Consider the following 13,326-nt stretch of genomic DNA (forward strand, 5'->3'; position numbering starts at 1 on the left):
GGGCCTGTTGCCAACAGTTATTAGGCACTTAACTTACAGAAAAAGGAATTCAGGAACTGTCATCTTTACATATAATCCCCAAATTCGTATTTTAAAGGTGCCCAAATATTTGCATTTGTGTCACAAAGGTTTGGCTATGACACAAAACCACAAATTATGTCCCAGGCCAGAATCCCTCGATAGAGAATTACTCCTTATCCAGAAACAGCTCTCATACCTTCTTACATGTGTTGCTGTAATTAATGTGTAAATATGTTTTCTTTTTCTTTTTTTTTTTTTGGGGGGGGTGGGGAGGAAGGCAGGAAGGAAGGGAAGGAGGACGGTAGGGAGGAAGGAAGGGATGAAGGAAGGAAGGAAGGGAGGAAGCGGGGAAGGAAGGAGGGAGGGAGGGAGGGAAGGGAAGAAAGGAAATCAAGCAATGAAAGAGACATTGCCGACCTGGATCTAGAGGTTTACAAGTTGATTTCTTTTTTTTTGAGAGAAGGAAAGAAAAAAAAAAATAAGTAAAGGAGAGGAAGAGAAAGAAGGAGAGTAAATGGAAATATTGCTTTATTTTGAAAAAAATTGGGTATTAATAATGGCCAATCAATGTTTCATTTAAACTAATGGGTAGGTGTGATGTGGTATTGACAAGAATGTATATTTTGTGTATTTGAAGTGGAGAGCTCTATAAATATTTATTAAGTTTACTTGTTCTGGATCTGAGTTCGAGTCCTTGATATCCTTATTAATGTTCTGTCTCATTGAATCTAAGTCTCCTATCTGGGTGTTAGGATCGTTAGCTCTTGTTGTTGCATTGATCCTTTTACCACTATACTTTGTTGCTTTAAAATCTATTTTATCCGATACAAGAATTGCTACTCCTGCTTTTTATTTATTTATTATTTATTTTTGCTCTCCATTTGGTTGGTAAATCTTTCTCCATCCCTTTGTTTTGAGTCTTTGTGTATCCTTGCATGTGAAACAGGTCTGCATGTAACATGCCGTTGGGTTTTGGCTGTGTCTTTTGATTGGGAATTTAGTCAATTTAAATTTAGGGTTACTGCCATTTGATGTTGACTGGCTGTTTTATCCATTCGTTGGTGTAAATTCTTCTTTATGTTGGTGCTCTTTACTTTTTGGTGTATTTTTAGAAAGGCTAATACTGGTTGTTTCTTTCTGTGTGTAATGCTTCTTTCAGAAGCTCTTGTAAAGCAGGCTTGGTGGTAATAAAATCTCTGAGTTCTTGCTTGTTCATAAAAGATTTTATTTTTCCTTCAGTTGTGAAGCTTAGTTTGGCTGGATATGAAATTCTGGGCTGAAGGTTCTGTTCTTTGAGGATGTTGAATATTGGCCCCCACTCTCTTCTGGCCTGTAGAGTTTCTGTCGAGAGATCTGCTGTAAGTCTGATAGATAGGCTTGCCTTTGTGGGTTATCTGACCTTTCTCTCTGGCTGCCCTTAGTATCCTCTCCTTCGTTTCAACCCTGGTGAATCTAACAATTATGTGCCTTGGGGTTGCTCTTCTTGAGGAATATCTTTGTGGTGTTCTCTGTATTACCTGGGGTTGAATGTTGACCTGCTTTGCTAGTTTAGGAAAATTTTCCTGAATAATATCCTGAAGGGTATTTTCCATCTTGGATCCATTCTCTCCGTCGCATTCAGGTACACCTATCAAACGTAAATTTGGTCTTTTCACATAGTCCCACATTTCTTGGAGACTTTGCTCATTCCTTTTTATCCTTTTTTCTCTAATCTTTTCTTCACGTTTTATTTCATTAAGTTGGACTTTGACCTCTGATATCCCTTCTTCTGCTTCAACAATTCAAGTGTTTAAACCTGTGCAAACTTCTCGGAGTTCCTGTATTGTATTCTTCAGTTCCATTAATTCACTCATACTCCTCTCTAAGTTGTCTCTTCTCAATAGGATTTCGTCAAACCTTTTTTCAAAGTTCCTAGTTTCTTTACGTTGGGCTACAACGTGTTCTTTTAACTCACCGAAGTTTGTTATTATCCATTCCTTGAAGAGTGATTCTGTCATCAGGAGGCGCTCGTTCTCCATCAAGCCTTGTTCCATTGTTGATGTGGAACTGTGATCATCTTTAGAGGGAGAGGCGTTCTGACTTTGAGTATTCTCAGCTTTTTTACGCTGGTTTCTTCCCGTCATTGTAAATTTATCCTCCTGTCGTCTTTGAAATTACCAACTTTCAGATTAGGTCTCTTGAGTGGACGTCCAGGTTGTTAGTTCCCAGGGCCAGAGCAGCGGCGTTAAAACTGATGGGGCTTTTCTGCCCAGGATTCTCCTGTCGGGCTTCCTTCTTGTTTCCGTAGTAGGCGACTCTGCCTTCCCGGGGCTCCAAACCTCGGTCAGAAGGCGAACCGGTCCCGTTTACTCTGCGCCCAGTGCTGCCGCGCCAAGGTTCCGGCGGAACCGCTGCGCCGACCACGAGAGTCGCGCTGGCGACTCGTGTGTTTCCACCACTGGGGGATCTTCTGCTCCGTGAGCGACCAGACTTTGTCTGAAAGTGTGGTGTCCTCTAGTTCTCCGCGCCTTCCCTAAGAGCTGCAATCCCGGGATGTTAGCGATCGGCCATCTTGGATCGTTAGATCATGTTTTCTTTTTCTTATACTTAAAATATCTATCAAGCACATTTCCCCATTTTAAGGTAATGTATCCAGTTTTATAACTGCCAGTGTTTCCTTCACAGAATGTGGAGGCTGTGGACCCACGAGGTCGAACATTATTGCATCTTGCTGTTTCCTTGGGACATTTGGAATCTGCTCGAGTCTTACTCCGACATAAAGCAGATGTGACAAAAGAAAATCGCCAGGGATGGACAGGTAAGTATACTTTTACAATAATTGAAAGTTCCTCTGGGCAACATGGTGAAACCCTGTCTCTATAAAAAATATGAAATTAGCCAGGTGCAGTGGCGCATGCCTGTAGTACCAGCTACTCAGGAGGCTGGGGTGGGAGGATCACCTGAGCCTGGGGACGTTGACACTGCAGTCAACTGTGATTGCGCCACTGCACTCCACCCTGGGCAACAGAGCAAGACCTTGGCTTAAAAAAAAAGGTCATTCATGTTGGTTTCTCTTTTTGAATAAAGGCTAGTCTCAATCATACTTTTCCTCAGAGTCATCTTTATCTTAAGATTCCTTTCTTGGGACAAGGAATGGGGGCAAGGAAATGGGAGCCCAGGATGATGCAGGTTGGGCTGTGACACAAAACCATGAATTGTGTCCCAGGCCAGAAACCCTTGGTAGAGAATGACTTCTCATCCAGAAATAGCTCTCAGAGCAAACTTCTTCCACTGTACATGAACATGGAGGCCATTTTTCCCCTGAAGAATGTGGTTACTTCCCTTGAATCCATCAAAATAGGCAAAAATCAAAAATAAATTGTGGCTAAAAGTAGCCTCTTCCTGGGAAATCCTGGCATTTTTCACTTATTTGCAAGCTCTTCTACTATTGGTCAGAGTAATTTTGTATTGACTGAGCAGGTCAAGTCCTGCCTGCCAGGTCTACATGTAACCACAGTTGTGTGATCGTATAGTTAAAGCCAGCTCTCTAAGCACATTGTCAGGATTTTGGAACCAGTGGTAAGAATAGAGGTTGGGGGAGTTGGAAGGGGTTTGATTCAAGATGCTTAGAGTACTGTATGTTTTTTACTCAGTGAATAGCTGACAATCAGAAGTCATGATTATCATGGTAAGGTCGTACTGCAGCCCCTTTCCTCTGAAGAAAATACTGGTCTTTGATCTAGACACTTTTTCAGCCTGGTTTTAGAATTTGCCAGAAAGTACAAGAATTAAATTTCACCCTTTTGTTTTTCAGTTTTACATGAGGCTGTGAGCACTGGTGATCCTGAGATGGTGTACACAGTTCTTCAACATCGAGACTACCACAACACATCCATGGCCCTTGAGGGAGTTCCTGAGCTGCTCCAAAAAATTCTTGAGGTATCCGTGAAAATGTGGCTAGGCCATAATCTGAGCTACATGCTGATACAATTATTGGAGACACAGTTTGACATCCTGTGTGCCTTCCCAAAAAGTTTTCTGAATAGTGAATATGAAATACTGACTACCAATCACATTATTCCTTGCCCTTCTAATTTGTGGAAATATGAGGTCTTTCACAAATTACACTGCTAAGTCACTGTGCTTACCCTTTTAAGTACTGTTTAAAAATTATAATTTAAGGCCGAGCGAGGTGGCTCACTCCTGTAATCGCAGCACTTTGGGAGGCTGAGGCGGGTGGATCCCCTGAGGTCAGGAGTTCAAGACCAGCCTGGCCAACATGGTGAAATCCCATCTCTAAAAAATAAATAAATAAATAAAATAAAAAATTATAATTTAGCCAGGCATAGTGGCTCATGCCTCTATTCCAAGCACTTTGGGAGGCTTAGGCAGGAGGATTTGCTTGAGCCCAGGAGTTTGAGATCAGCTTGGGCAACAAACAAAGCAAGACTGTCTCTAAAAAAAAGAAAAAAATTAGGGGATATTAGTGCACACCTGTAGTCTGAGGATTGCTGGAACCTAGGAGGTTGAGGCTGCAGTGAGCCATGATTGCACCCCTGCACTCCAGTCTGGGAGACAGAGCAAGACCTAAAACAATAATAATAATAATTAATAATTGATAATAAAGTAAAAATTAGAACTAAGGAAAATGGACATCAAACAATTAATTTGTTTAGGGGCCTGTTTTCTTGAATGTAGCCTCCTGAGCATCAGTAATCTTAAGGAAGTTGTGATAGGCATCACTTACTATGCAGGAATTTTCAAGTTGTTGAGGCTTAGAGGTCCAAGTGTAACTTCTTCTTGCCAGTCTTGTCACTTCTAGCCATTAGTATTTTGAGACCTTTAGTCCATTGACCTAATTCATTTGCAGAGAAAAACTAATAGCTCTATCAAGACAATCATTGGTCATTTTTTAAGCCATCTTTAAAATTCTTTTAAAAAGAATTTCTAAGTTAAGTCATGCTCAAGGTATTCATTTCCTGTATATACTACCAGTGAAATCTCCCATATAATACAAAATATTTGTGTGCATTTTTAAAAATAGGTGTGTATTTTTGAGTGTGCAAAGATCACATGGATATATTGTTTTCTTCCTAAGTGCAGCAGGAACTAAAAACATCATCTGCCCATTTGGCAAAGTAGAAAATGACTTTTTTAACATGAGGTGACCCTTCACTAGAAAAATTTAGTGTCGTGGATTATTTTTTAAATTCATATTGGTCTATTGCAATGGACTGCACTGAATTATATTCTCTGCTTCAAGTTATAGAGAGCCCATAAATGACCTGTGTACTTAATGGCTCCAGAAGCTGTCATTGATGTACTATCTTTCAACAGTATCTCCTTATAACACACCCCAGCCTTTCTTGCCACCCGTCTCTTGGAGGTTGTCTTTGCTCATCATTGGAATGCTGGCAGATTTTACTCCAGGGTAGATTCTTGGCCCTCCTGCCCTGTGCTTTCGTAAAAATCATGGCAAAGCCTTGCAAGTGTGTGGGGACAAGAAAACACCTGGAATTTCTAGCATTTCTCTTCTTGAAGGGTAGCTGTTAGATTTCTGAATCTTCAGGAAGCTGTAAGAATGGTAGGTAAGAAAATAATCCTAAACGGGCTACTCTGGTGGTTAAAAACTTCAGAAAGCCAAATTCTACATGTTTTGAAGGAAAGTGGAGAAAAATGTTCTTTTAACTGGAGGGAAGATCAACTTCCTGAGGAAGTGAAGTCTAGCAACCTCTTTCAGTTTCACAGAGCAGTTCAATAAATAGGAAGCACTTATCAGCATATAAAACCTTTTACAGTCAAATTCCTCATTGAATGGATGGAATTGACATTCTCTGCTGTTTGCCTAGAATAGATGGTTACCCACGTTGCTTGGCAGTACTTAAGCCCATCTTCCCAGGCTTATCTTTCTCTTCCTGTTTGGAACCTGACTGGGACCCCTGAATCAGGTTTGATTTTTATCCTCCTCCAATCCTCTTATCCTCTTTTTTATTTTTAATTTTTTAATTTTTTTATAGAGCGCTTCATTATCGATGCAGACAATCTTCTTATCCTCTTGCTTGCTGTTCACTTCCTTTTTTTTTTTTTTTCTGAGTTGGGGTCTCACTCTGTTGCCTAGGCTAGAATGCAGAGTGCATGATCTCGCTCACTGCAACCTCTCTTCCCAAGTTCAAGCAATTCTCCTGGTTTAACCTCCCCAATAGCTGGGATTACAGGTGTGTGCCACCATGCCCAGCTAATTTTTTGTTTGTTTGGTTTTTTTTTTGAGACGGAGTTTCGCTCTTGTTGCCCAGGCTGGAGTCCAATGACACAGTCTCGGCTCACTGCAACCTCTGCCTCCTGGGTTCAAGTGAGTCTCCTGCCTCAGCCTCCCAAGTAGCTGGGATTACAGGCATGTGCCACCACACCTGGCTAATTTTGCATTTTTTAGTGAAGACGGGGTTTCTCCATGTTGGTCTGGCTTATCTCAAACTCCCGATCTCAGGTGATCAGTCCGCCTTGGCTTCTCACAATGCTGGGATTACAGGCATGAGCCACCGTACCTGGGCTAATTTTTTAGTGGAGACAAGGTTTTTTTAGTGGAGACAAGGTTTCACCATGTTGGCCAGGTTGGTCTCGAACTCTCTTGACCTTAACTGATCCGCCTGCCTCAGCCTCCCAAAGTGCTGGGGTTACAGGCGTGAGCTGCTGTGCCTGGCTGTCTGTTCACTTTCTTAATGCCTAGACATATTTTGTATCCAGGTAAAATAACACTCTGAATATATAATAAAATAAGTAATGGGCTTATACTTTTTTTCCTTTTTTTTTGAGACAGTGTCTCACTGTGTTGCCCAGGCTAGAGTGCAGTGGTGCAGTCTTGGCTCATTGCAGCCTCCACCTCCTGGCCTCAAGCAATCCTCCCACTTCAGCCTCCTGAGTAGCTGGAGTACTACAGTGAGCCACCATAGCCAGATACTTTTTGTATTTTTTGTAGATAAAGGGTTTTCCCATGTTTCCCAGGCTGGTCTCAAACCCCTGAGCACAAATGATCCACCTGCCTCAGCCTCCCTAAGTGCTGGGATTACTGGCACAAGCCACCTCACCAGGCTAGGGGCTTATACTTTGTTTCTTATTTTGTCTGTTCTCCCTTAATTTTTTTTTAAACCTAGGGTTTTTAAGAACCTGTTAACCCCTGCTTATGTTGTGTTGATAGTGCCAAGGGTAATCTGTTTTAAACCTTTGTCTGCCCTTCAGGCTCCGGATTTCTATGTGCAGATGAAATGGGAATTCACCAGCTGGGGTGAGTGGCTGTGGGCTTGTTATTTATTTCTCTTTCTAAATTTACTTAGCCCGCATGTAGGTTTATTTTTCCTTTGTAAAAGTTAGTATTTTTTCTTTTCTTTTTTTTTTGGTCTCTTTTCTCTGAATTGAACCAAAGATGTATTTTTTTAAATCAAGGAAATACATAGTGAAGAATAAGGGAAAATAATCACCCATAGTCCCATTTAAACACAACCGTTAATGCTTTGGGTGTTTTTTATCCATTCTTCTCCCACCATGCATAGGACTTTTCCTCCCAAGCATTCATGAAGATAGTATATAGACAGTTTCATTTCCTCCTTTTATCATTTGTAGCCAACGTCTATATTATTAGTTTTAAAGTATCACTTTATTTCCATTTTTATTTTTATTTTTTTGAGACAGAGTCTCACTCTGTTGCCCAGGCTGGAGTGCAGTGGTGCAATCTTGGCTCACTGTAATCTCCATCTCCCAGGTTTAAGCAATTCTCTTGCCTCAGCCTCCTAAGTAGCTGGAATTACAGGTGGGCACCACTGTGCCCGGCTAATTTTTGTATTTTTAGTAGAGATGGGGGTTTCACCATGTTAGCTAGGCTGGTTGGTCTCAAACTCCTGACCTCAGGTGATCCACCTGCCCTGGCACCCCAAAGTGCTGGGATTACAGGCGTGAGCCACCATGCCCAGCCTAATTTTTGTATTTTTAGTAGAGATAGGATTTCATTATGTTGGCCAGGCTTGTCTCGAACTCCTGACCTCAGCTGATCCACCCACCCCAGACCCCCAAAGTGCTGGGATTACAGGCATAAGCCACCTCACCCAGCCTAAAATGTCATTTTAATAAGTAGATTTACCATAATTTACTAATTTCCAATGTAGTTTAGCTTGATTCTTTTAAACTTGTTACTCTAAATAAGATGAGGTGAATATTAGAATAGCTTGCTTGTTGTTTTTTTTTAACAAAATGGATGTATTTCTCTAAAGTATTAACATAGGCAATTGACTGACAGTATATTTCCTTAGATGTTCTACTTTTATTTCTTGTAGATAAGTTAAGGATAACTCCCAATTTCCAGGGTTTCAGCTGTTTCCATTTCCAGACTTCTCTTTCAGGCAAGAAGTCATATTTGTAATGAAACATTAAGTGACATAAAAGTACATAAAAGAGTAGTACTTCAGAAAACAAAAACAAAAAACAAACAAAAAGAGTAGTACTTCAGATTGTTTTGAGAAATGAAGTTTTTTTTTAGTGTACATAATCACTCTAATTTCAGGTTTTGTTAAAAAGTGGCATACTTAGGCTGTAATCCCAGTACTTTGGGAGGCTGAGGTGGGTGGATCACTTGAGGTCAGGAGTTCAAGACCAGCCTGGCCACCATGGTGAAACCCCATCTCTACAAAAATACAAAAATTAGTCAGGCATGATGGTAGGTGCCTGTAATTCCAGCTATTCAGGAGACTGAGGAGGGAGAATCACTTGAACTCAGGAGGCAAAGGTTGCAGTGAGCCAAGATCATGCCACTGCATTCCAGCCTGGGTGACAGAGCGAGACTCTGTCTCAAAAAAAAAAAAAGTGGCATATTTAGACATTTGATATTCTGAATGGTGGATATGACAATATGGTAAGCCACAGCTATATGGCAAGAGATGCATGTGTGAGTGAGGAGGGCCAGATGGACACACCCTATATCACTGGTGGGGGTTGAAAAGTGGGACTCATTTTGGGATCGAGAATACTCATGGGAAATGTATTTAGACTTTTTTCTGATGAATGGAATGGAAGCTTCATTTTTGTTTTTCAAAAGTGATTTCTTGTATGGTAAAGTGTGAGAGCCAAGAAGTCCAGTTCTGTTTGATGGTCACCATCTTGCCACTCCCTTCCTTTTATTAAATCAGAATCCTGATTTCTGCTTGGTCCTTGGGTTTTTATCAATAATACACTTCTCTCTTTTAGTGCCCTTAGTTTCCAGAATATGCCCGAATGATGTCTGTCGTATCTGGAAGAGTGGTGCCAAACTGCGCGTCGATATCACATTGCTGGGATTTGAAAACATGAGCTGGATAAGAGGGAGGCGTAGTTTTATATTTAAGGGAGAAGGTGAGTGACTTCTCTTATAGTAATCACTGCTGAAGTGAAATTACAGGGTGCTTTTTAACCATCAAAATGCATTCACATTCATGTGCCTTTTCTGTCTGATCCTTCCTAGGGCATGTTTTTTGGTTATTCTTATTAATTATTCAGCTCCCCATCCCTGTCTTAGTTCTTGTCTGGCTAGTTCTCCTTCATGTGTCCTTTACCACCCAGCAGTTACCCTTGTGATGTGTCTGCTTCACTTTCCTGAGCCTTTGAGCACAGGCCTTCTTTGTGTATCTCTGTATGTACCTCCACAGTCAGACATGAGAAATGACATTGCTCACTGTTGTGCATACATAATTTCTATGAATTCTTTAATAATATATTTTATAAAGGACATTGATGGAATATATTGCTAATAATGCAAATTATTAAAAAATCTGCATCTTTGGGGAAGATGGCTCAGAGCTTCCTGTGTGTAGTTGATAATCAGTACACTGTAGGTTTGATCAGATAGCACCTGGGAGGACACACATGAAAGATGATGCATTTTAACTTATAAAACTTCCTTGTTTTTGCATCCTCCCTACTTTGCACTTGGTTACTCCTTTTTTTCCATTAACAGACAACTGGGCGGAGTTGATGGAAGTCAACCACGACGACAAAGTGGTCACCACTGAACACTTTGATCTTTCCCAAGAAATGGAGCGCCTCACTCTGGACTTGATGAAGCCAAAAAGCAGGGAAGTTGAGAGGCGGCTCACAAACCCAGTCATTAACACCAGCCTCGATACTAAAAATATTGCTTTTGAAAGGTACAAATTTAGACTCTGAATTTTAATATCTAATCCCCATGCTGCCATCTTGAGTGACATGTATGTATGTATTGGAAATTATGGATGGATTGGGATTTTTCTAATATGACATAATAAACACTAGTGGGTTTTAAGATCTCTAATCAATAGAAATTGTAGTTGACACTCTACACCATCCATCATTTTTATAGCATGTGAATATGAAGAAATGTCTTCCTTTTCTTTCATGGGCCCTGTCTAGTGGATTTTACTTGAATCTTATTTTTGTCTTGGTGTTTATGGATCCACAACACCCAGTCCCAGACATGGAGCTTAGAGTTTCAAGAAGTTAGAATTAACCCAGTTCAGTTGTAGTGATTTTGGTCAGTCAGATTCACACTTACTATATAGTTAAATGTTTATTTGTTTTTAACCCACTTGTGAGGTTTAATAGTTTAGAGTAAGAATCTGGAGGGAGTTCAGTTCTGTTCCAGACTCATAAAGAATTATCAGCTGGGTGCTGTGGCTCATGCCTGTAATCTCAGCACTTTGGGAGGCTGAGGTGGGCGGATCATGAGGTCAAGAGTTTGAGACCAGCCTGACCAACATGGTGAAACCCTGTCTCTACTAAAAATATAAAAATTGGCCGGGCTTGGTGGTACATGCCTGTAATCCCAGCTATTCAGGAGGCTGAGGCAGGAGAATCACTTGAACCTGGGAGGTGGAGGTTGCAGTGAGCCAAGATCGTGCCACTGCACTCTAGCCTAGGTGACAGAGTGAGACTCCATCTCAGGCAGAAAAAAAAAAAGAGAATTCTCCAGAGAGGTCTGTGCCTTGGTTAATCCAGATGAGAACACCATCACTGGTCATGTGCTTCTGGGCCACATGGAGGGCTTGGAGGGCCTTTGAGTAGAGGCTGTCAAAGTTGTTCGCCTGTTTCTACAGTGGAGAACAGTGACCCCAGGGAGTCCTAAGAGTGCTGATAGTATTTGCCTAGGATGCCACATCCAGCTGTCTGCAAGCCACAGTAGTTTAGCCTGAGAAAATGGACACTATTATGCCAGACTTAGGCCTTCTTTTCTCTTAATGAATAGAACAACTGTCCTCTCATATTTTTCTTTTCTTCTTTTTTCCAATATAAAATTGGTCAATAAATTTGTTTAGTCAAACATAAAACTTGTTAAGTATCCTTTTCTTCTAATTTAGATTGAGCTGTGGGATTAGGACATCTGTTAGTAGCAGAAGAAGAAACCTGAGTGTCCATCGTGTGTGTCCAGGGCTGCTGCTAGAGCAGAAGTGTAGCATCCCTGGAGGCAGGGTCAGTCCTCTTCTGCCAGTTTCCTTGTACCAGCCTGCCAGTTGACACTCGTGGTCTTTCAGGGACAGCAAAATTTAGGGACTGACTGGCTTTCCCTGGAAGGGTCTTGGAAAGACATGTCCAGGCTTCTGTATACCCCTCTGCAGACAGGGAGGGCCCCTTCAGTTTAGGGCTCTGTTTGTAACCCCAGAAGGCAGAGGAGGCTGCCTTTTTTGCCACTGTTCATCTGTGGAGATGAGAGGGGGAGGAACTGAGTGCCATCGGCAGGGCTCCTAAATAACTGTGTGACTTTGAGCAAGTGGCCACATCTCTCCAGTTTCCTGTTTCCTTAGTGGGAAGAAATAATGGAGTGAATCTGGAGATGAAGTCTCCAAAGTCCGTGACTCTAAGGTGTCTTGAGAAGAGACATTGTTCCCCATATTGTTCAACAATAGAGTTGCCAGAGTCGTTGTTTATTGAAATGCGATTTATGAAGAGAGTGTGACAATTCCTGGTTGTTACCTCACTGAGTGTAAATAGGAAATGATAGCATATTCCATTTGTACCGAGGACTAAGGCACATTTTGTATTTACGCACTCACAGGGTTTTCTCAGTGCTCAAGCTAACTATTTTGCAACTGACAGTGTGTTGCTGAGAGAGGAATTTTGGAAGACAGCTGCTTTGTTTTAATGGTGCTCAGAATTAAATATTGCTTGTTGTGTATTGAGCAAGAATTGACCCACTCCTTAGGATTAATACCAGCTACAAAAAGAATATAGCTGCTCTTGAATGTGAGATTTGTTCGTATAAAAAGTGTGTGAATTCTGATCAGAGGTGTGAGTATTCATTTGATTGAATTTGTAAGGTGTGGCCCTCTCGTTTTCTTTTCTTTTTTTTTTTTTTTTTTTTGACATGGAGTCTTGCTCTGTCACCCAGGCCGGAGTACAGTGGCAACCTCTGCCTCTGAGGTTCAAGCATTTCTCCCGCCCCAGACTCCCAAGAAGCTGAGATTATAGGCACTCACCATCATGCCCAGCTAAGTTTTATATTTTTGTAGAGACAGTGGTGTCACCATGTTGGCCAGGCTGGTCTTGAATTCCTGACCTCAGGAGATCTGCCCACTTTGGCCTCCCAAGGTGCTGGGATTATAGGTGTGAGGTACCGTGCCTGGCCCCATCTCCCATTTTATGATAGTTACTCTTGTCCACTTTTTTCGGTTTGGGTTTTTTTTTTTTTGTCCACTTTTTTCTAATTGTTACTCAGAGCTTGATGTATGCAAATTAATACCCTGCCCTGATGAATTTTTGGCGTGTAGCATATACACCGTGGTTGCAGTTTGAATTTTTCCCTTCTCTGAAAGATTATGCTTTTCCCACCTCAAACAAAATATTCCCTGCCACTTTCAGAGCCTTTCTCCAAATTATGTAGCAGCCACCAAGACACAGTGCCTGTGAAGTGGCCTTTGGTGTGGTGGTCTCAGTGGAGACAGGCAGAGGTGAAAACGGCACAAGAGGGAAGCCAGGTGTTCTGTCATCTTCGGATGTTTCTGCATGCAAAGTTACCAAGGGCCACGGAGTTGTTAGGAAACGAAAATTTAAAACAGGGTGTGAACATTGAGGTGAATAACTAAACTGCTTCCAAGAGTGGAAATGCTGAGGGCAGAAGGGGCAGGATTGCTGAAGGAGCAGAGCTAGCTCAGTGAGGAGCTTGGTGGCTCCTTGGGAGAAAAGCATAGTGCCATCTTCCCAGCGTTCATAAAGGATGAGGTGGAGCAGATGTAGTCATCCTTCCATCCCTCAGAAGAGTCCGTGACAGAAAACAGTGACTTCCTCTGCCAAGACATCCAGTGACTTAAGCAAACAAGGAATTGAGGATTGAAAGAAAAG

At 41.6% G+C, this 13,326-nt stretch overlaps 1 protein-coding gene across 6 annotated transcripts in view; it reads left to right on the forward strand.

The window, feature by feature from the left end:
- The window catches only part of ANKRD13A (ankyrin repeat domain 13A), a 44,844-nt gene that overhangs the window by 15,967 nt on the left and 15,551 nt on the right, over positions 1-13,326 (forward strand). For all 6 annotated transcript variants that reach the window (XM_078337242.1, XM_078337244.1, XM_035257554.3 and 3 more), the window contains exons 2-6: positions 2,686-2,818; positions 3,815-3,939; positions 7,234-7,279; positions 9,229-9,372; positions 9,974-10,163. In XM_078337242.1, coding sequence (XP_078193368.1) covers positions 3,850-3,939; positions 7,234-7,279; positions 9,229-9,372; positions 9,974-10,163 — 470 coding nt within the window. In that variant the 5' untranslated portion in view covers positions 2,686-2,818; positions 3,815-3,849. The remainder of the gene's footprint in view (positions 1-2,685; positions 2,819-3,814; positions 3,940-7,233; positions 7,280-9,228; positions 9,373-9,973; positions 10,164-13,326) is intronic.

This window comes from Callithrix jacchus, chromosome 9 (assembly GCF_049354715.1).
Source record: "Callithrix jacchus isolate 240 chromosome 9, calJac240_pri, whole genome shotgun sequence".
Lineage (NCBI taxonomy): Eukaryota > Metazoa > Chordata > Mammalia > Primates > Cebidae > Callithrix > Callithrix jacchus.